The 19,586-nt window shown below is 59.2% G+C and overlaps 3 protein-coding genes and 2 non-coding genes across 15 annotated transcripts; 3 read left to right on the forward strand and 2 right to left on the reverse strand.

Moving 5' to 3' along the window:
• Positions 1–515: 515 nt before the first annotated feature.
• Positions 516–4,619, forward strand: IL34 (interleukin 34). Of its 2 annotated transcripts, none has more exons than XM_015873895.1 (7): positions 516–590; positions 1,607–1,797; positions 1,886–1,989; positions 2,561–2,638; positions 2,752–2,937; positions 3,940–4,072; positions 4,152–4,619. In XM_015873895.1, the coding sequence occupies exons 2-7, from the start codon at positions 1,770–1,772 to the stop codon at positions 4,169–4,171; spliced, it is 549 nt and encodes a 182-aa protein (XP_015729381.1). In that variant the 5' UTR covers positions 516–590; positions 1,607–1,769; the 3' UTR covers positions 4,172–4,619. The 2 variants fall into 2 exon arrangements, with proteins under 2 accessions (XP_015729381.1, XP_015729382.1); XM_015873896.1 differs by having other exon boundaries at positions 2,752–2,925.
• On the forward strand, positions 3,069–3,139 carry TRNAG-GCC. The gene has a single exon. It is a non-coding gene; the product is annotated as a tRNA-Gly (tRNA).
• On the forward strand, positions 3,454–3,524 carry TRNAG-GCC. The gene has a single exon. It is a non-coding gene; the product is annotated as a tRNA-Gly (tRNA).
• Positions 4,620–5,289: 670 nt separating the features above from the next.
• LOC107319216 (C-factor-like) lies at positions 5,290–8,821 on the reverse strand. Its single transcript, XM_032447112.1, has 6 exons — positions 7,551–8,821; positions 7,084–7,135; positions 6,757–6,944; positions 6,526–6,684; positions 6,318–6,428; positions 5,290–5,438 (listed from the first exon to the last, which is right to left on the reverse strand). Exons 1-6 carry the CDS (start codon positions 7,725–7,727, stop codon positions 5,325–5,327), a joined length of 801 nt encoding a protein of 266 aa, XP_032303003.1. The 5' UTR covers positions 7,728–8,821; the 3' UTR covers positions 5,290–5,324.
• A 272-nt stretch (positions 8,822–9,093) lies between these two features.
• MTSS2 (MTSS I-BAR domain containing 2) lies at positions 9,094–19,487 on the reverse strand. Of its 10 annotated transcripts, none has more exons than XM_015873882.2 (15): positions 19,185–19,487; positions 16,586–16,647; positions 16,415–16,488; positions 15,416–15,500; positions 15,223–15,314; positions 14,126–14,194; positions 14,001–14,009; positions 13,564–13,721; positions 13,374–13,481; positions 13,203–13,300; positions 12,602–12,812; positions 12,207–12,281; positions 11,813–11,989; positions 11,576–11,741; positions 9,094–10,260 (listed from the first exon to the last, which is right to left on the reverse strand). In XM_015873882.2, the coding sequence occupies exons 1-15, from the start codon at positions 19,251–19,253 to the stop codon at positions 9,506–9,508; spliced, it is 2,208 nt and encodes a 735-aa protein (XP_015729368.1). In that variant the 5' UTR covers positions 19,254–19,487; the 3' UTR covers positions 9,094–9,505. The 10 variants fall into 10 exon arrangements, with proteins under 10 accessions (XP_015729368.1, XP_032302915.1, XP_032302912.1 ...); XM_032447024.1 differs by having other exon boundaries at positions 12,602–12,728; positions 14,120–14,194; XM_032447021.1 differs by having other exon boundaries at positions 12,602–12,809; positions 14,120–14,194; positions 19,185–19,486.
• Positions 19,488–19,586: the final 99 nt, after the last annotated feature.

The following is a 19,586-nucleotide window of genomic DNA, read 5'->3' on the forward strand; positions in this document are numbered from 1 at the left end:
CTGGGGCGCTGGGCTGTGCCCGGTGCTGTTTGGCAGCGGCTCCGCCGTGTCCCTGTCGCGGTGCCAGGGGAATCCCAGCGCTGCTCGCAGGCGGCCGCATTCCTTCCCACGCCTTTCCCTGGGAGCGCTGACCTGAGCCCGGTCCCTCCTTCCTTCCCCCCCCCCCCCGGGTCGGCCCTGCGCAAACTGTCCTTTACCATCGGGGTGGGGGGTGGGATCGGATCGGCACCAAGTCACCCGGCGGAGGGGCCGCCCCTTCGGGCTCTCGGAACGGAGCCATCCCGGGCATCCTACGTGGGGCAGCGCCGTCCATCCGAGCCCAGCGCTGCCCCCAGCCGGGCTGTGCCCGAGCATCCCCGGGACGGGAGCGTGTGTGGGGCGGCACCGTGTGTTCCTGCGCGCACCCCGCGGGCACGGGGCACCCGGCGGCTCCGTCCGCGCCCCCACCCCCCGCCCAACCCAACACGCCCCCGCCGCCGCTCCCCGCTCCCGGCCCGGCCCCGCCGCCGCCCCCCCCGCCCCCCGCCCGCCTCCCGGCCCCGCCGCCACCGCCACCGCCCGCGGGGAGACGGCCCCGAGCGGAGCGCCAGGTGGGTCCGGGGGGCGCCGCGAGTGGGACGGCGGGACACGGGGGGAGGGCGGGGGGAGCGAGGTCCCGCGTGGGGTCGCGGCGCGGGGACACGGCACGGCCCCCACGTGGGGATGGGACATTCCGCATGGAGACGGAACGGCCACCGCGTGGGGACGCTGCGTGGGGACGGGGCGTTGCATGGGCACGTTGTCTAGGGATAATACGGTGTGTAGCCCCCACGCGGGGACATGGCACAGCTCCTGCATGGGGACACGGCACGGGGACACGGCACGGCCCTCACCTGGGAATGTGACAACGCGTGGGGACATGCACAGCCCCCCGCGTGACATAAAGGCACGGCACGCTGCGGGGGGACGTGGAATGGACCCCACTTGGTGGAGTGAACTGCGTGGGGGGATGCTGGGGCTGTGCCCTTGGGGGGGGGGTGGCACCAAACACTGCGTGGTGTGACGCTGGGGTCACAGGGAGACGGCATGGGGACATGGCACAGCCCCGACATGGGGACAGTGTGAATGGGGACACTGCGTGGGGGCAAGGCATGGGCATGGGAACCTGACACAGGACACGGGGACATGGCACGGGATACTGCATAGGGACACTGTATAGGGACACTGTATAGGGACACTGTATAGGAACATGGTGTGATTTCTGCTTGGGGACATGGCCCAGAGATGTGACACATGGGGACCTGGCAGAGGGCACTGCTTGGGACACAGCCTGGCCCCATCTGGGTGGGATGCGTTGTGGGGATGTGCCCCCCCTTTGGATGGGGATGCTGTGTGCCCCCTTTGGATGGGGACGTGGTGGGTCCCCCTTTGTCTGACCATGGGGACACCACCCCTCCATTTGTGAGGGACCCCGTGCAGTGCTACCACCTTGTGCCCCCTGCCTGGGGTCCCGGGGGCTGCAGCCGGGGCTCTTCCCCCCCCCCAGCTCACACCCTACACCCAAGGGACTTTATAGGGGACTGTCCCACTCCCTGTGATATCCCAAGGACGTGCCACCTCCCCACAGGACAACCCAGCTTTGGCGGCCGGGGAGGGGGCCTGACCCCCCCCTATGGCAGGGGACAGCCGTCGGGGGCCACCGCAGAGCACCATCCCTTGTCAGCCCACCCCCCGAGCACCCAGGAAGCCACCAGCACCCATCCACCATGTAGGCTGCACTGCTGGTCACCATGCACCAGGGCTGCGCAGCTGTCATCTGTGAGTACACACCACTGGGAGGTGGGGGAGGGACACCCCTGGAGGGGGTGGGCAATGGATGCCCCCATGGGGTGATGCTGCTCTGCAGGTGTCCTGGCCGTGCTGGGGCTGGAGGTGGCTGCGCTGGGGGAATGCGAGCTCGCCCGACTGCTGCAGGACAAGCTGCAGTATGAGATGCGCCTGAAGTACATGGTATGGATCTGTGTCCTGCCCTGCCACCCTGGGCTCCCCGTGCCCAGAGTTGGGTGTGCAATCAAAGCTACTCTCTTGTGGCCCCACGGAGCAGCCCCCAAAGCAGGGTGCCCCCCGTGGGGACAGTGGGCACAGCTGTGGGGACCCTGATGGCACAGTTGGTGGGACACTGATGGCACAGATATGAGGACCCTGGTGGCATAGATGTGGGGACCTTGGTAGCACAGCTGGTGGGACACTGGTGGCCCAGCTGGTGGAAGCGTGTTGGCACAGTTAGTGGGGCTTTGGTGGCACAGACATGGGGACTCTGTTAGCACAGGTATGGGGACCCTGGTGGTGCAGATACAGGGATTCTATTGGCACAGATAAGGAGCCCCTGGTGGCACAGATACAGGGATGCTAGTGGCACTGCTGGTGGGACACTGGTAGCACAGATCTGGGGACACCGGTGGAAAAGATGTGGGGACCCTGGTGACAAAGTTGGTGGGAACCGGGTGGCACAGCTGGTGGGACCCTGATGGCACAGCTTTGGGGATGCTGGTAGCCCTCACCCTCTTCTCCACCTCTCCAGAAGCACAACTTCCCCATTGACTACACTCTCCGGGTGCAGCACGAGGAGGTGCTGCGGACAGCCAACATCACCCGCCTGGTGAGCTCACACTGGGGGTCACTCAGTGACAGTGGGGGGCAGGGAGGGGAACTGGGGGTCTCTGGGCACCGGGGTCTCACCCACCCCCACCCCCACCACCCCTTCTCCCACAGCGTGATGGAAAGGTGTCTGAGGTGTCGCTGCGCTACCTGTGGTTCCACGTCTGCTCCCAGGCCGTGCTGCACATCCTGGAGGTGCTGCCGGAGAAGCACCCATCCCACGAGTACACACAGGGGCTGAGCCAGCTTTTGGATGACCTGGGCATGGAGTACAGCGGGTACCAGCAGGTAGGGCTGCAGGTGGGCATCCTCCCATAGCAGGTCAGGAGACACAGAGGGCTGTGGGTCGGCCTTGCCCCACACAGCCCTGCAGTGGGGCTGGATCCAGATGTGGAGCTGTGAGGCAGTGCTGGGGAGCAGCTCCACATCTGGCATTGGTGGTTCAGTGGTAGAATTCTCGCCTGCCACGCGGGAGGCCCGGGTTCGATTCCCGGCCAATGCAGTGCTGTAAACCTTTTGCTCTCTTCTTTCTTGGCCCACATCCCCCTCGCTCTATGGCACTGGGTCATAGGAACCACCCTTTTTGCCCCTGCCCCACGATGGAGATGCCCCAGCTTTTTGTGTTAACTCTGTAGGCTAATGACAGCACCTGCTTAGCCACAGAGGCAGGGGGTACTGTTGCATGGTGGAGCCGTGGGGTTCCCTCCTATGGGCTCCCAGCAGTGCCTGCCCCACTGCTGCCCCATCCTGGCCCCACAGCGGGGGCTGCAGTGCAATAACACCCGTGGGTGAGCACTGCAGGGCACCCAACATCTGGCATTGGTGGTTCAGTGGTAGAATTCTCGCCTGCCACGCGGGAGGCCCGGGTTCGATTCCCGGCCAATGCAGAGGAAATGAGTTATTTTTGCTCCCTTAAGCCCTACCCCACACAGGGACGGTGAGTTCTACAGACCTCGTTAACTCTGAAGCCTAATGACAACATCTCTTAACCAAGTTGGTGTCTCAGGTGGAGGGCAATGGATGCTGTGATGTATTGGGAGCATCAAAGGGGAGCTGTGTGTGCTGCAGTTCTCCTGGCTGAGTGCTGGCACATGGTTTGGTGGATGGTTGGATGATCTTGGAGCTCTTTTCCATCCTGGTGATCCTACGGGCCTGCTGGGTGGGAGCCCCACATCTGTCACTGCTTGTTCAGTAGTAGAATCCTCCTCCGCCATGACTGTTCAACTCCCAACCAATGCAACACCCCAAACTCTTTGCCCCCCTATAGATGACATGGCAGTGATGTGTTCTCTGTGCCCGCAGAGCGACGTGGACACGGTGGTGGCTGACCTGGTGAAGCAGCTGCACAGCGGTGATAGCCGGCAGAAGGCCGTGCGCCCCAAAGCACTGCTGGACAACTGCCTCAAGGTCCTGAGGATGCTCTTCGGGACACACTGTGAGTGCTGGGGAGGGACAGCAGGGATGGGGGTCATTGTGGTCCCTTTCCCCTTCTGACCCCCATCTCTTCTGCCCAGGTCGGTGGGACTCTGCTTAAGGCCAATCCATTGAGGAGGAGGAGGAGGAGGAGGGCACACTTGGGGGGTGATGGCGGTGCCTGCTCCCTTTTCTTTCGTACCACTTTTTCATTCCCACTCCCTCGGCTTCCATTAAGCACCAAGTAACGTCGTAGCGCTCGCATCTTAACTGCAATAAAGAGAAGCAGAGCCGTCATGCCTGCTGCGTCATCTGGGGAGCGATTCCCCTCCTTTTGGCTTCCCGAAGGAAACATGGATATATAACTCCACATGGACCAGATGTTGGCTATCTCTGTGTCTCGCCATGACCCCAGCTTTCCCAGAGCATCCCAATGGCAAATAGTTGGCCTCACGATTCTCCGAAAACCCTCTTGAGATGCCTCTGTGTCTCCTGACTTGCTATGGGAGGATGCTCACGTGCCCCCAAGCTGGGACTGCTGAAAATAAAGCAACCTCACAGATGCTGGAGTGGGAAGAATGTTTGATGCTTGGGAGCTGCAGAAAACAAACCATCATCAGCGCCGGGCAGGCGGGATGCCTGATTTCAGGGCAGCTGGGCTCGGTGGGTGAGGGCTGTGGGATGCCCAAGGGCTGTGGTTTCAGGGCTCCTGCTCAGAGCAGAGGGTGGCTGCATCCAGCCCTCGTGTCTGTATTTGCCCTATAGAATAAGCTGTAGCATCCCTCTCCATGGATTTCACTGCCTGTGACCATCCTACTTACAGCCATCCCTCTCCATATACAATCCTTTCCTATGGACACTCATCCCCATGGACATCCCTTGCCATGTTTATCCATCCTAGCTTACAACCCTCCCCCTGGACACTGCTCTCCATGGACACCCATCCGCACATCCATCCTTCTCGCCATATATATCCATCTCCATAGACATGCCTTACCCTGGACAACCACCCCCATTAATATCCCTCCCCATATACACTTCCCCATGGACATCCCTGTACATCCTACTCATGGACATCCTACCCTGTGGACACCGCTCACCTTATACATCCCTCCCTGTGGACATCCATCCCCATGGACATCCTTTTCCAGGTCCAACCCTTTGCTAGCTTGGTGACCCCATCATATAGGGCTTCCTAACTCCATCAAACAAGCCCATCTGTGGTCATTAGGAGCCTTTATTGAGCTCGGCAGCTGGGGACATGGATGCTGTGGTCACCATGGCAGCCTCTGTCCCTTCCAGTCCCAGAAGGTGCCATTGCTGGTGGTGGAGAGGTTGGCGAGGACTTGCAGGACACCTTGGGTGCTCTCTTCCAATGTCACCGGTCCCTGTGGGGTCAAGGATATGGAGTGAACCCTCAGGGACATGAGAAAGGACTCAATTAATGGTGCATAATTAATAATTCATCAGTCCCCCACACACATTGGGTCTCAGTCCTCATCAGTGCTGGGCACAGCCATGAGGTGGGGAAGCCATACGGTGCTGCTTTCCCTTGTGTTTGTGATGCAGTGCTGAGCATGGGGCCGGGGTGCCCTCTGCTGACATGAAAGCTCTGATAGAAATGGGAAAATAATGCCAGAAATTGGAGGATTTGGTGGCAGAGCTGAGAACTGTGGCACAGCACCCATGTGAACCAGGAGGGTCATGTGGGATGTCTCTGGCGATGGGTGGCCATAGGGAAGAGGTGCCCACAGGAGGAACATCGGTGGGGAAGGGTAGATCTGTAGGGAGCTATGTCCATAGAGAAGTGGTGTTCAAGGGGAAAGTTTGCCCATGAGAGGAGTATTAATGGGTAGGATTTCCATGGAGAGGGATGTCCATGGGTGGGATGTCCGTGGGGAAGGGATGTCCATGGGGAGAAAGATCCATGGGAGGGATTTCTATGGGTAAGGTTGTCCCTAAGGAGGTAAATCCACAGGGAGGGATGTATATGAAGAGGGATATCTATGGGTATGTTGTCCATGGAGAGAGATACAAAAGGCTAGGATGTCTGCGAGGAGGAGTATCTATGGGTTGGATGTCTGTGGGAAGAGACACCAACAGGTAGAATATCCATTTCTGCGAGTAGAATGCCCAAGGGTGCAGATGCCCACGGGGGAGGGATGTCCATGGAAATCAATGGGTAGAATGTCAGTGGGGATGGGATGCCCAAGGAGACATTATCAAATCAAGATGTTGGTGGCCTCCACATCTGCCCCATCACTCACCATCCCACCTCCTGGTGGCGGTACCACGCAGCCAGGATCCACAGACACGCAGAGGATCCCACTGTCACCGTACTCCAGGGCCAGGCACTTGGTGAGCATGTTGAGAGCAGCCTGAGGGGACACCACCATCACCATCACGGGATGGCACCACTGTGGCCAAAGGTGGGACTCCAAAGCAGGTGACCCCCAAACCTCACCCCGGACATACCTTGCTGCAGCGATAGGACACGTCCTGCCTCTCATCCCAGGCATCTGCCACCTCGATGGAGCCCAGGACACTGGAGATGTTGACTATGGCTGCTCTGCCACAGCTCAGCCCCTGCCCTCCATTTTCCTCTGCAGCCTTCTTCAGCAGGGGCATGAATGCCTGCGGGGTACGGACATCACCACCCCATCCCCTGTTCCCATCCTTTGGGGTGGGTGTTGCACATAGCCCTACCTGGCTGGTCTGCAGGGGCCCAATGGTGTTGGTGGCGTAAAGGAGGGCCATGTTCTCAGCAGACTCATTGGCCAGTGTGCTGTGGCGCCTGGCCCCGGCGCTGTTGATCAGGAGGTTGAGCCCAGCACCACGCAGCTCCTCTTGCACCCTGCCCACTGCAGCCTGGATGCTGCTGGGGTCCGTCACATCTGTGTGGGACATGGGGACATGCGGGGGGCTGTGCCTGATGCAGGATGCTTTGGGGTGGTCATCCATCTGGTCCCAAAGGAAGGGCTGCTCTTGACTGAGTCATGCTTTCTGCATGTGACCACCCTCGGGTGCACCTACCTAGAGGCAGGACCACGACGTTGGGGCTGCCCAAAGCCATCTCGTTGAGAGCCTGAAGGGAGAACAAGGAGGGTCATGGAGTGGGGGCAGCCCCATACCTGTACAGCAGGTGGGTGACACAACCCAATGAACCCAGGGGGTCAGTCCCTGCTGCTCCGTGCCCAGCAGGTCCCACTTACAAAGCCACCACCACCAAAGTCACCAACCCCAAAGACCACCACCTCCAGAACCACCGTCCTCAGAGCTACCATGGGTGATGCCACCATCACAGGGGTAACCAGAACCCACCCAGGACACCAAACTTAAGATTCTCTATACCAAAAGGTGCAAGAAAACCCCCAAACCCATATATCCACCCCTTCCACCGTACATACACAAAGCATATTCCCCTTCCCAACTCCACCCAAGCCCGTGTCACAGGGCAGCAGCACTTTGTCCCCAACCCAAGGACCCCCCCTTGTCCTCACCTTTCCATCAGGGTCAGTGCAGGCTGCGAAGAGGCACTGAGGGGGGGTGGGCAGCTCCAGGAAGCGTTTGAGCAGCCCCAGCCCCATACCCCCATCGCAGCCCGTCACCAGCACACTGCGGGCACTCAGCCCCTCCATGCTGCAATGGGTTGGGTAGGGCGGCCACCCCCACACCATTGGGAAATCACCCTGTAATTATTGGGGTGGTGCAGGTGACGCTGTGAACACCCCCCGGGGAGGGAGCAGAGATGCGTCACGTTGCAATGGGATCCCACCACCCATGGTTCCTCTTGGTGGAACCGCCCAACAACACCGTTGGGTTCAACCATAGGGAGACCATGGCACTCCACTCATCATAGACCACCACGGGCAAGGCTATTAATTACAGTACAACCTTTATTAATACTGGAATCTTCACAGTGCATTCGTTACTTGTAGCGGTGACTATTGAAATCAAGGGCTGGGTGGGAAATGAGTTTGGGTGGGGGGGAGGGGAGGAAAGGAGGGGGGAATTACCACCAAAAAAATAATTAAAAATTAACAAAAAAAGGGGGGATTTGGGAGGGGGATAAAAGAAAGAAAGGTGGTTGAGGGCCGGGGGAAGCAGCGGCAGAGGTGGGAGCACGGTGGGGGAAGGGGGAGGAGGCTGGGAGGGGGGGGGAAATAAATAAAAAAGCATAAAGAAAGGAACGAATGAACAACAGCACCAGAAAAGTGACTTCGGTCAAAAGACAATTATTTTTTTCTCTCTTTGTTTTTGTTTTTCCCCCCCGAGGGATTTCTTGTTCTCTGTACAAAATGTGAAAGAGAGGCCCCCCAACCCCCTCCGCTCACCCAACACCTTCCACCCCCAACCCCCAACCCCAACCATTTGTCACTTGTCATCATCAGTATCTCTGGTCACAATAAGGGGCCGGGGAGGACTACGTTATTCCTATGGCGGGGGCGGGTGATGCGACACACAGGTGAGCTATGTACAGTGGGGGGGACAGGACGGGCTGTGCTCCCCCCGCTGCCCCGGCCCCAAAATGAGGTGTGCGGGATTGGGAAAGGATGGCGGGGGGACCCTGCTCCTGGCGCTGCTCCTGCCCTGGTCCCAGCCACAATGGGGATGGATGGGGTCCTGTGCTGGGGGTAAAGGTGGGGGGAAGGGAATGGTGGAAATGGGAGATTGGAGAGATGGGGAAAGGGGTGGGGGGAGAAGGAAGGGAGAAGACGAGAAAGAAGAAAGGGAAGAGGAGAGGGAAATGGGGGAAGAAATGGGGGGAAAACGAGGAAAAGGGGAGGAAGAAAGGAGAAAAAAAGAGAAAGAAAGAGGGGGAGAAAAGTGAAAATGAGAAAAAGGAAGGAAGTAAGGAAGGAAGGAAAGGAAGAAAGAGAAGAAAAGCAGGAGAAAGAGAAAAGGGGGGAATAAATGAGAAAAAGAAATGGAGAAAAAAAGGAGAAAAAGAAAGAAATGGAGAAAAAGTGAAAATGAGAATGATGGAGAAGGGAAGAAAGTAATCATAGAATCATAGAACCACCAAGGTTGGAAAAGACCTAAAAGACCATCCAGTCCAACTGGAAGGAGAAGAGAAATTTAAAGAGGAAGAGAAGAGGAGGGAAAGAAAGAGAGCAAGAAGGAAAGAGTAAAATAAAATGAGGGAGTTGACAGAGGGGGTGAGAGAGAGCCCGAGGATGTATAGAGCAGAGAGCTTTGAGACAGTGGAGAGGGAAGGATGGAGAGAAGAGAGCCAGAAGGGAATGGAGAGAGCACAGGTAAGGAGCGCGAGAAAAGAGCGCACAACTGAACGAATGGAAGAAATCAAAAAGGGAGGAAGGGAAGCAGAAGAGGAGAAGAAAGAACAGAAAGCGATCACGAGTGTGAGGACACAAGGGGGCCATATCCGCTGCACCCTGGGGTCCTGGCATCGCCCGCCCCGTCGTCCGTCGTCCCCACGTCCCCGTGGGCGTCATCACGATATCCGCGGGGCCGACCTGTCATTGGTGACGGTCCTGCGCAGGCGCACGCCGCGCCGGATGGCCACCAGCATGTCTTCGGCCGGGGGGTCCATGGCGGCGGTGGGGGGCGGTACGGGGGTCTCCTCCAGTGCGGTGGGGAAGGGGAATTGGCCTTCTCCCAGAGCGTGGGCACCGGCCACCAGCTCGCCAATCTTCTCTACCAAGCTGTGCCGGTTGGCAGCCAACTGCTGGTCCTCCTCTTCATCGGCGGCCATTGGATGTGCCGCGCCAGCGTAGACGGAGATCTCGGCCACGCCGCCACCCCAGGCAGCATTGGGGAGGCTCAAGCGTTTGGGTGACGCTTTGGCAAAATCCATTGGGTTGGGTGAGGCATCCTCGGCGTAAAACACGCACTCCTCGCTGCCCACCCGCGCCGGACCGGCGTAGATGGGTGAATCGGGCACCGTTGGGGTCTTGACGGGGACAATGGGTGGGCGGATGGGGATGGGGCCGGCATTGGAGAGGGTACGGCGGACTGAGGGTTTGGTGGAAGGCGTGCGGCGGATGGTGGCCACCCCCGGGGTGCTGCCAGCTGGTAGGTTGGTGCCGCTGGGCAGCCCGGCAGTGGAGGCGGGCCGCTTGGTCTGGATCATACGGCGGTAGTTCTGGGCAATGTTGCTGTTGCGAGGGATGGTTGAGGATTTGTCGAAGTCGCTCTGAGGGTCGCACTCCACGTCGCCGTTCACTGAGTAGCAGTCGTAGTCAGAACCTGGGGATGAGGCAGGGTTAGCCAAGAAGGTGATAGGAGGCCTGATGAAGCTGTCAGGCCCAATTGCAGCCTTGAAACACCACTGTGGCCAGTCCCAAGCACTGCTGTCACAGCGTGGTCACTGCCAAACCTGACTGGCACCACTGCAGGGCCAGCACAACCAGCCCCAATCAATACCGTCACAACATAACAGCATTCAAAGCCAGCCATGACTACTGCAGAGCAGTCACCACCAGCCTAACACCATCACAACCAACACCAATGATCATCATCATGACATGACCACAGCCTGCCCTATGTGCTGATGCCACCAATGAGTAAAAGCAAAACCAACCCCACTGCAAGGTGACCACAGTGAGAGGTGTCACAGCATTACAGAATGGTTTGGGTTGGAAGAGACCATAAAGACCACCCAATTCCATCCCCATGCCATGAGCAGGGACATCTCCCACGGATCAGATATCCAAAGCCCCATCCAATCTGGTCCTGAGCACCCCTAGGATTGGGGCACCCACAGCTTATCTGGACAGCCTGTGCCAATGCCTCACCACCCTCTGAAATCCCCAACCAGCCCTAGCCATTGCCATCCCATAACTCAACCATCGCAACCAGGCCAAACCACCTCCACAAAAATGTGATTACAAACTCAGTTGTGACCATCACAATTGGGCTCAACCATCCCACGATCAAAGCTAAACCCAAGTATCCCCATTGCAATGCCACCCCAACCACTCTGTCATCACAACACATTCACAGTCAATCAAACCCCAACTGTCTCAGTGGTTCCTTGGCCTCCCTCCACACCACTTCATGCCATCCCAACCACTGGCCATCATCACCACCATTACACCACACCATCACCCCCACACTATGATCAGTGCAACGTGCTGCTTCCTTTACCGCGTGCCATGACACTGCGCACACCAAGATCCCAACATGCACATTCCAGTTTGCCCAGCACCAGCACTAAACCCACAGCCACAGCTTGATCCTACACCAGCTGTTCTCCATTGTGGCCACCAGTCCACAGTGTCCCACTCCAGGCTGTAATCCCAATGACAATGCAATGCACCCCACCCCTAAAACACAACCAAAACACCCCGTCCCATGCAGGGTCAGTGGGACTGATACACGCTCACTTGGGAAATGTGAAATGCTTTGCAATGGGAGTGGAATGACTGGGTGGGAGCAAGGCTACTGCTGTGGGCATATAAAAAGTGGAGAAAGCATCAGCTCAGTGCCCAAGGGTGTCAACGGCGCCATAGAAAGCCATCCCTGCCCCCTCCCACCCTCTGTGGGATGCCCCATTGAGTACCTTGGGAAGGGATGGTGTCCTCGGAGCAGGATGGGGTGGTGGTCTGCGTGCTGTAGCCACTGGAGTACTGCAGTGAGTCCCGGCTGCTCTTCTGGTGCTCCAGGCTCAGCCCCCGTGTCAGCACCATGGCCAGGTCGCTGGCGGCAGGGGACACCTCCTCACCATGCTGTGGGGATGAGGGTTGTCAGCACCCTAAGGGATCCCTTGGACCCCACCACCCATCCCCACGACTGCTACCTTGGCTGCAATAGTGGCTGGTGACATTCGGGGCCTGGGAGCATCCTCGCTGCCCATGACTGGGTACACGCTGCTGGCTGAGCCCATCTCGGCTTCCCGCAGGTGCTCCACACGGTCCTTTCGCCGCTGTAGGGTGCTGACCACGGGCTGGTCATAGGGGCTGGCCTTGGACCAATCCTACAAGCAACAAGGCAACAGTAGTGATTTGGGGGAAAAATGGGGTGTGGGGAATAGGGAGGCCTAAGTTGGGGAACCTTTTGGCACTTCATCCTTCAAGTTGGGGGTGGCACCAGCCTGGGATGCTCTGCCCCATGGGGGAACTCCTCTTGGGGAGGAGAGGAAAAGGGGAATAATGAAGTCTCCACCATTTTGCTCTGGGAAATTGAGGACTCACCGAGGTGGGGGAGCTGCACTCACTGACCGACTGGCACGTCTCTGAGGCCTCTGAGGATGCTGAGCTGGAGGACTTCTGTCATGTCCCACAGTCCAGGAACAGCAGAGAGTGCAGGAGGAGAGAACAGAGCTAGTGAGCTGATGCCATACAGCTGCACCTCTGGCAACATCAGCACCACCCGGGGGCCCTGGAGCATGCTTGGTAGCAGGGAGGTTGCAGAGTGAGGGGAAAGTACTTTTCTGGGGATGCTACCAATCGGCTCATTAGAAGGTTGGGGCAATTTGGAAACAGTCTGTTTTCTGAACATGGGGCTGAGAACTGGTGGATCGTGCCCATTCTACCAATGGGAAAACTGAGGAACCCAGGATCATCATCCCCCTGTGTGCCCACTGTACCTGGCTGGTGATATCTGAGGGCATCGGGGAGGGTGGTTTGGAGTAGGCAGCATCCTGGGAGATGAAGCCGGAGTCGTGTGAGGAGACGCTGGAGAGGCGCGTGCCGGTGCTGGCCGGCTGGGCCAGGCTGCGGTAGCGATAGGTGGAGCTGGGTGAGCAGGTCTGAGCCCCCCCGGGCCATGGGAGGCCACCCTTGGCACTGCTGACGCTGCTGGGGGGGCACGCGGGGCGCGGGGTGAGGGGCAGCAGGAGGACAAAGGAAGGAAAGGACAGTTTGAGACACAGGTTTGGCACGTGTGTCCATGGGAACAGAGCAGGCAACGCATCCCCATCATCCCAGTCAGGGACAGAGCATGGCTGGGGAAATGAGGAATGAGGGTGTCACCCCAGGGATGGGGACAGGGGACATGCTGGTGAGCCCCATGCACCCTACATCTTCCCCAAAACCCAGGGAGGGGGCATGCACTTGGCCACCCAACCCATCCCCGTATCACCCACTGTTACTGCCCCATCCCCATTCTTCTCCCTGCCCCAAGCCCAGATCCTCTGTGCTACTGGGGGACCCAAGGGCCACCATTTGTCTCCAGGGTGAAGGACGCACCTGCACATGCTCGATTTGCGGGAGCTGGAGCTGCTGGGTGACGATGGAGGGGTCTGGTAGGACCAACTGTAGTCAGAGCCCTTCAGGTCCTTGATTACCTGCGGCAAGGAGGGGTTGGAGCCCCCCAGGTTGCATTTGCCCCCCATAACCCCAAGGCCCTCACACACTGACCTGCTCGCTGGCAGGAGGCAGCTTGTGGGGCTCGGCAGTGAGCACCACCAGGTCGTCGATGATGCCCTGCAGGTGGGTGATCTCCCCCAGCATGGTGAGCTCCCCATTCTGCAGCCAGACAAGTGAGACAGCGTCAGCTCCCCCAGGTGACATGGGGACCCCAGAACCCCTGCGGGACCCCCGGACTCACCACCACGGGCTGCAGGAAGGTGATGAAGGTGCAGAAGCGGCCCCGCTCCTCAATGAGCGCCTTGCGCACCGCCTGCTTCTCCGTCTCCTCCAGCAACAGGTACATGTCATTGACGTCCTGCAGCGCGTTGTCCAGCTGGGGCTGCAGGTCCCCTTTCCCTGCAGGGGATGTGGTGACATCAGCCCCATATCTCCATGGATAAGCCCCTATTGAGCTGCGGATGGATGGGGTGCTGTCCCCATGGATAGGGATGTCACCAAGGGGCCGTGAGCTGAGCTAGGCTAAAAGCAGGGCTGGATGGACGGACAGACAGACGGACAGCCCTCAGCAAAGGGGGAAACCTGGGGATGGGGTAGGGTTTGGCTTCACCCAGTCCCAAGGGGAGACACAGATAAGGAAGCAGAGAGGGGCTGGGGTGGGGGCAGCACTTCACTTACCCAGCAGCTCTGCGGGAAGGATGTGGAGGGGAAGAAAAGAGAAGGAGACAGAGAGAGAACGTGTGAAACGACAGCCAAGGTTCCCCCACACCCCCATCCCAAACCCTCACCCAGCTGACCCTTACGAGCCTTCTTCTGCAGCTTGAGTGTGTCAGAGGATTTCTTCTTGATCTCGTGGCGGGCTCGCTTGTACTCTGTGGGTACAGGGCACTTGTGATGGGTTGGGACCCGAGCACCCCTCCTGGCACAGATCTGTCCTATCCAGTCCCATCCAATCCCATTCCATCCCATCCCTTCATGTCTCTTTTCATTCCATCCCATTATGTCCATTCTATTCCATTCCATCCTCTCCCACCCCATTTCATTCCATTTAATCCTATCCCATCTCATCTCATTATGTCCCATTCCATTCCTTCCCATCTCATTCCATCCCATCCCATCATGTCTCAATCCATTTCATTCCATTCCATTCCATCCAATCCCATGCCATTACTTCTCATTCCATTCCATCCTATACTGTCCCCTCCTATCACATCCCATCCCATTCCATTCCATTCCATTCCATTCCATTCCATTCCATTCCATTCCATTCCATTCCATCCTATCATGTCCCATCCCATTCCATCACTTCCCATTCCACTCCATCCTAGACCATTCCCTCCCATCGTGTCCCACTCCATTCCATTCCATTCCATTCCATTCCACTCCATTCCATTCCTTCCCATCTCATTCCATCCCAACCCACCATGTCTCATTCTCTTCCATCCTATCCCATCCCATCATGTCCATTTCATTCCATTCCATTCCATCCAATCCTATGCCATTACTTCTCATTCCATTCCATCCTATACTGTCCCCTTCCATCACATCCCATTCCATTCCATCCTATCATATCATGACCCATCCCATTCCATCACTTCCCATTCCACTCCATCCTATACCATTCCCTCCCATCGTGTCCCACCATTCCATTCCATTCCATTCCATTCCATTCCATTCCATTCCATTCCATTCCATTCCATTCCATTCCATTCCATTTTCTTCCCATCCCACCATGTCCCATTTCATCCCATTCTGTTCCATTCCATTCTATTCCATCCCATCCAATCCTGTTCCATTCTGTCCCATCTGAACTCATCCACCCCTCTTGTCCCATCCCATCCCATCCCATCCCATCCCATCCCATCCCATCCCATCCCATCCCATCCCATCCCATCCCAACCTTTCGCATGGTCCTTGTCCAACTGGTTGGCAGTTTTCTTCCAGTCCTCGATCCTGTCCTGCAAAGGGTTGATCAGGCTCTCCATCAGGGCACTGGGACAGGGGGGAAAAAAGAAAGAACAGGAGATGGAGTGGGAGAGGAGCAGGGCGAAGGCTGAGCCCGGCCTCCTGGTGTCCCCAATGCCGGCACCTACTTGGTGAACTGCCGGAGCTTGGCCTCGATGCTGCGGTGCCGCATGCACATGCGGGTCAGCGCGGAGCCGATGTCCCTCGTGGCCCCTGGGGGAAAGCGCAGGGATGGGGACGGCCCCGTTTGGGCGCCGGGGAGGGGACAGGATGGGGGTGGGCGGCGTTTTCCCAGGCTAAACCCGCTAAATGAATGGATGGACGGCCCCTCGATAATTAACTCAGCAACGCGCGTCGCTGCAAACTCGCCCCTAATTTGTCCCCCGAATGATGGGTGGGACGCGTTCACTCTGAAGCCTAAGGACGGCCACGCGGTGGCACTGCTGCAAACCCCGGGACCCGGTGGCCAGCAGCGATCCCATCCCGCAGGCCGGGGAGTCTCTGCCCCCAAAGCCCCAAGCGGAGTCCCCCAGGGCAGCCAGGGGTTCCGCAGAGCCCCCGGCACAGCCCTCAGCCCCCACACGCAGGGCATCCCTTAATCCTCCTCCCGGCGCTCCTCCTGTCTCTAATCCGATTCCACACCCCCACGGGAAGGGACAACCTCCATCCCCACGTCCTCAGCCAGCAGTGGGGCATTACAGCCTTCATCCCACCGCAGCGGGATTGACCCAAACCCCGTCTCCTGCCACCCCCCAGTGCCCTAATCCCCCCAGTGCAGTGGGCCACTGGGTTTGGAGACAAATCTGCTTGTGGCTCAAGCTGCTGCCTTCCTCCTTCTCCTCCTCCTCCTCCTCTTCCCTCACGGCTCCAGATGGCCCTGGATGCCGCCAGTCTGCAAAACAGCCCCGGACCATCTGCTTGGCACAGCCAAGCGGTGACACGCGGCGCCTGCGCGGGGACACACTGCTCGGGGGGACACCACAACCCCACATCTCACAGGGAGGGGGGACGAGCACTTTGTCACACTGGGGGATGTTCCACCACATGGGGACATCCTACGTGGGGACATCCTACGTGGGGACATCCTATGCAGGGGCATCCTATGCAGGGGACACCGGCCACCCTACCTCGAGTGTTGGTGGCCATGTCAGCCACTTTCTGGAAGGCATCAAGGAAGGCGACCGCAGCCAGCACCGTGGTCCTGCAGGGAGAGGGACGCCGACCTCAGCACTGCTGTCACCCCGTGGCTATGGGGACAGTGCCAGCAGGGTGCCGGTGGCATCACCCCGGCTGCTCACCTGAGCTGGGAGTGCAGCTTGGTGGCCTTCGAGTTGAAGTCCTCCCAGATGGGGTAAGAGCTCTGCAAGAGGGGAAGGCAGTGGTGAGACCCCGAGCTTCGGGCAGAGCCACAAGCTGCCCCCATGGGGTGGCATCTCTGATGGTTCATAAAGGCTGAGCACAGCCCCTTCCCTCCACCACCCTCATCCCTCCTGGTTTGCCCCGTTCCAGTCTCAGTGAAGTCTTCATCTCAGGAGTGGAGGAAGCAGAAGGAACAGGGACAGGTTGCTGGTGCTGGGGAACCATCCCAGCAAAACCAGTCCCAGCATCCACTCGGTGAGGCCATCCCAGTGCCACTGTCACGAGGAGGAGCAGTCCCGGTGGGGTCCCATACTGGTCCCAGTAAGGCCATCCCAGTGCCACCATCCACAGAAGCCAGTCCCAGTGTCCTCCTGGTGAGGTCAATCCTGGTTCCACCTCGGTGAGACCATCCAGCGCCATGCAGCAGGTCCTGGTTCCAGCCCAGTGTCACCACCCCAGCGGTGCCATCCTGGTGCCACCATCTCAGTGAGGCCGGTCCCAGTGCTGCCATCCAGGCAAAGCCATCCCGCTGTCCTGGTGAGGCCGGTCCCACTGCCACCACCTGATGGCAGCGTTGGGGCTTGCAAAGAGCCTGGAGGTGAGCCTTGGTGGCACCTCTGTCTCCATTGGGGACAGTCATTGCGGGTGGGGAGCAGAGCTGATCCAGCAGTGTTTTGGAGGCTACAGAAGTCCCATGTCCATAATGAAGACATCTTGGTGTGTGACATCTCTCCGGCTGCTTCTGGTAGGCCCATGGGAACAGCCATCATGGCTGGGGACCACAGCCCCATGCCCACATCCCAGGGCCACCTCTGTGCCTCATCCACCAGGCACACCGCCATCCCTGTGACACCGGGACAGGGGTGAGGATGATGGAGACAAGGTCAACATTGGGGACAAGGACATGCCAAGGTCACCTGGGGACGCTGCACAGCGGGGCAGAAACCCAGAGACCATCACGTGGCTCCTCCTTGAAGCCACCAACGGGTGCCAAAAAGCCACTGATGTCCCCAGAGCCACCAAGACGAGATCCCTTTGCCTTGGCCCCACGTGGGAGCATTGCTGTGTTCAAATATCAGCTGCAATTATCCATCCCCATCCCATGGCCACCGGGACCCCACGTGGTGACAACACTGGGGACGGGGTTGCAGCACCCATAGGGCCCTATGGTGCCTGGTGTGAGCAGAGCTGATGTTGTACCACGTTGTCTTTCTTTTTCCTTCCCTTTTTTTCATCCTTTTCCACCCAAAGGAAAATCAATCACCCATCCTAGGGATGAATCCAGCTCACTGTCGTGGTGAGGGGCTCCTGGCTTCATCCTCATGGGGTTGGGGTCCCTACTGTCACCAGCACAGGGATGGTGGCTGCAGGCTGGTTAAGCCCATTAATAGAATGGGGAAACTGAGGCACGGGGCACTCCTACCTCCATGCTCAGAGCTCAGGCTGAACCAAGGACTCCAAACACCTCTCTGCCCCATAACGATCACCCCATCACCCTTTAATAATAATAATAATGGGATTTCCTCCCTCGGGAGCTACCTCTCCCACCTCCCCCCTCCCCAACCACAACCGGCCCCCGAAGGGTTAATCCCTTTCTCAGTGAAGCTTTTATTTATTTATTTCTTTTTATCCCCCCCCCTCCCCTGCTCTGGCAATGACAGCATTGTCTGGCCGGGCTGCAGCCAGGAGCTGAGCAGGAGGAAGAGGAGGAGGAGGACGCAGCGGCTCTGCCTCCGGGAGCTGCAGCCCAACGTGGGGGGCACCTCCGGACCCACTAAGCTCAGCCCTCTGAAGCCCGACCGACACCCCCCCCTCCCCCCTCCCAATGGAGCCTGTGGCCAAAAACGTTTGGAAAAGATAAAAAATATAGAAAAATAACCCTTTTTTTACCCCTCATCCCCCTCTCCCCCCCAACGCCCAGCAGTAAAACGGGATGGGGGAACCAGACGGGGGGGGGGTGAACCTTTGTGCTCCCCTCGGTGCGGTGAATGCCGTGGGGGGCTGAGGGGCTCCGGTAACCGAACCGGGGCTGATGTCGGAGTCCCGGTGCCCCGGATGGAGCTCCGGTCACAGATCCGGGGCTGATATCGGGATCCGCGTTCCCGGTTCGGAGCTCCAGGTGCCGACTTAGAGCTTCGTTAGCCCGGTCTGGGGCTCCGGGTGCCGCTATGGAGCTCCGGTACCGATCCAGGGCTGATGTCGGGGCTCCGAGTGCTCGGTTTGGGACTCCGGTACCGATCTAGGGCTCCGGTGCCCGGTTCGGAGCTTTGGATGCCCAGTTTGGGGCTCCTGGTGCCCGGTATGGAGCTCCGGTAACCGATCCGGGGCTGATATCGGAGCTTCGGTTCTCGGTTTAGAGCTCCGCTAATCCGGTCTGGGGTTCCGGTACCGATCCGGTGCTGATGTCTGGGCTCAGGCTGCCGCCCGGTGCCGGATCGCGACTCCCGGTGCTCTCCCCGTGCCCGCCGCCCCCCGGTAAGGACGGGAAGCGCTGCCCGGGGACCGTCGGGTGCGGAATGTGGGGTGTGGGGGCCCTACCTTCATGTCGTTAATGATGGCCTGGAAGAGCCCACCGAGGGCTCCGCACTCCTTCTCCGCCGTCTCCATCGCTGCGGCAGCCCCGGGGCGGGCGGCGCCGCCGGGGGAGGCCTCGTCGGGGCCAGGCTCAGCGGCGGGGGGCGGCGGGGGGGTCGGGGCGGCGGCGGCGGCGTGGAGGGGCCGGGAAGGGCATCGCCTCCGGGGGCACCCGCCGGGCTCAGCGGGCCCCGACGGCGGAGGAACGGAGAGGAACGGACGGGAGAGCGGAGAGCTGAGCTGAGCTCGGAGCCCGGGGCGGCGGCGGAGCGGGGCGGAGAGGGGCGGGATCTGCGGCGGCACATGCGCTGCCCGGGGTCTGGGGGAAGGGGAAAGGGGGGTGGGGTGGGTTTGGGGATGCTGAGG

The sequence above is a fragment of the Coturnix japonica genome, chromosome 11, assembly GCF_001577835.2.
Source record: "Coturnix japonica isolate 7356 chromosome 11, Coturnix japonica 2.1, whole genome shotgun sequence".
In the NCBI taxonomy this organism is placed as follows: domain Eukaryota; kingdom Metazoa; phylum Chordata; class Aves; order Galliformes; family Phasianidae; genus Coturnix; species Coturnix japonica.

Excerpts from the sequence above, each read along its gene's own strand:
- IL34 (XM_015873895.1), top strand. The coding sequence starts at position 1,770 with ATGCACCAGGGCTGCGCAGCTGTCATCT. Across the intron at positions 1,798-1,885 it reads GGGCTGCGCAGCTGTCATCT|GTGTCCTGGCCGTGCTGGGG; the intron begins GTGAGTACACAC and ends GCTGCTCTGCAG. Across the intron at positions 2,639-2,751 it reads CAGCCAACATCACCCGCCTG|CGTGATGGAAAGGTGTCTGA; the intron begins GTGAGCTCACAC and ends CTTCTCCCACAG.
- LOC107319216 (XM_032447112.1), bottom strand. The coding sequence starts at position 7,727 with ATGGTGTGGGGGTGGCCGCCCTACCCAACCCATTGCAGCATGGAGGGG. Across the intron at positions 6,945-7,083 it reads CGTCGTGGTCCTGCCTCTAG|ATGTGACGGACCCCAGCAGC; the intron begins GTAGGTGCACCC and ends TGTCCCACACAG. Across the intron at positions 5,439-6,317 it reads CGCCACCAGGAGGTGGGATG|GGACCGGTGACATTGGAAGA; the intron begins GTGAGTGATGGG and ends TTGACCCCACAG.
- MTSS2 (XM_015873881.2), bottom strand. The coding sequence starts at position 19,253 with ATGGAGACGGCGGAGAAGGAGTGCGGAGCCCTCGGTGGGCTCTTCCAG. Across the intron at positions 15,501-16,414 it reads CATGGCCACCAACACTCGAG|GGGCCACGAGGGACATCGGC; the intron begins GTAGGGTGGCCG and ends GCTTTCCCCCAG. Across the intron at positions 10,261-11,575 it reads GGACACCATCCCTTCCCAAG|GTTCTGACTACGACTGCTAC; the intron begins GTACTCAATGGG and ends CCTCATCCCCAG.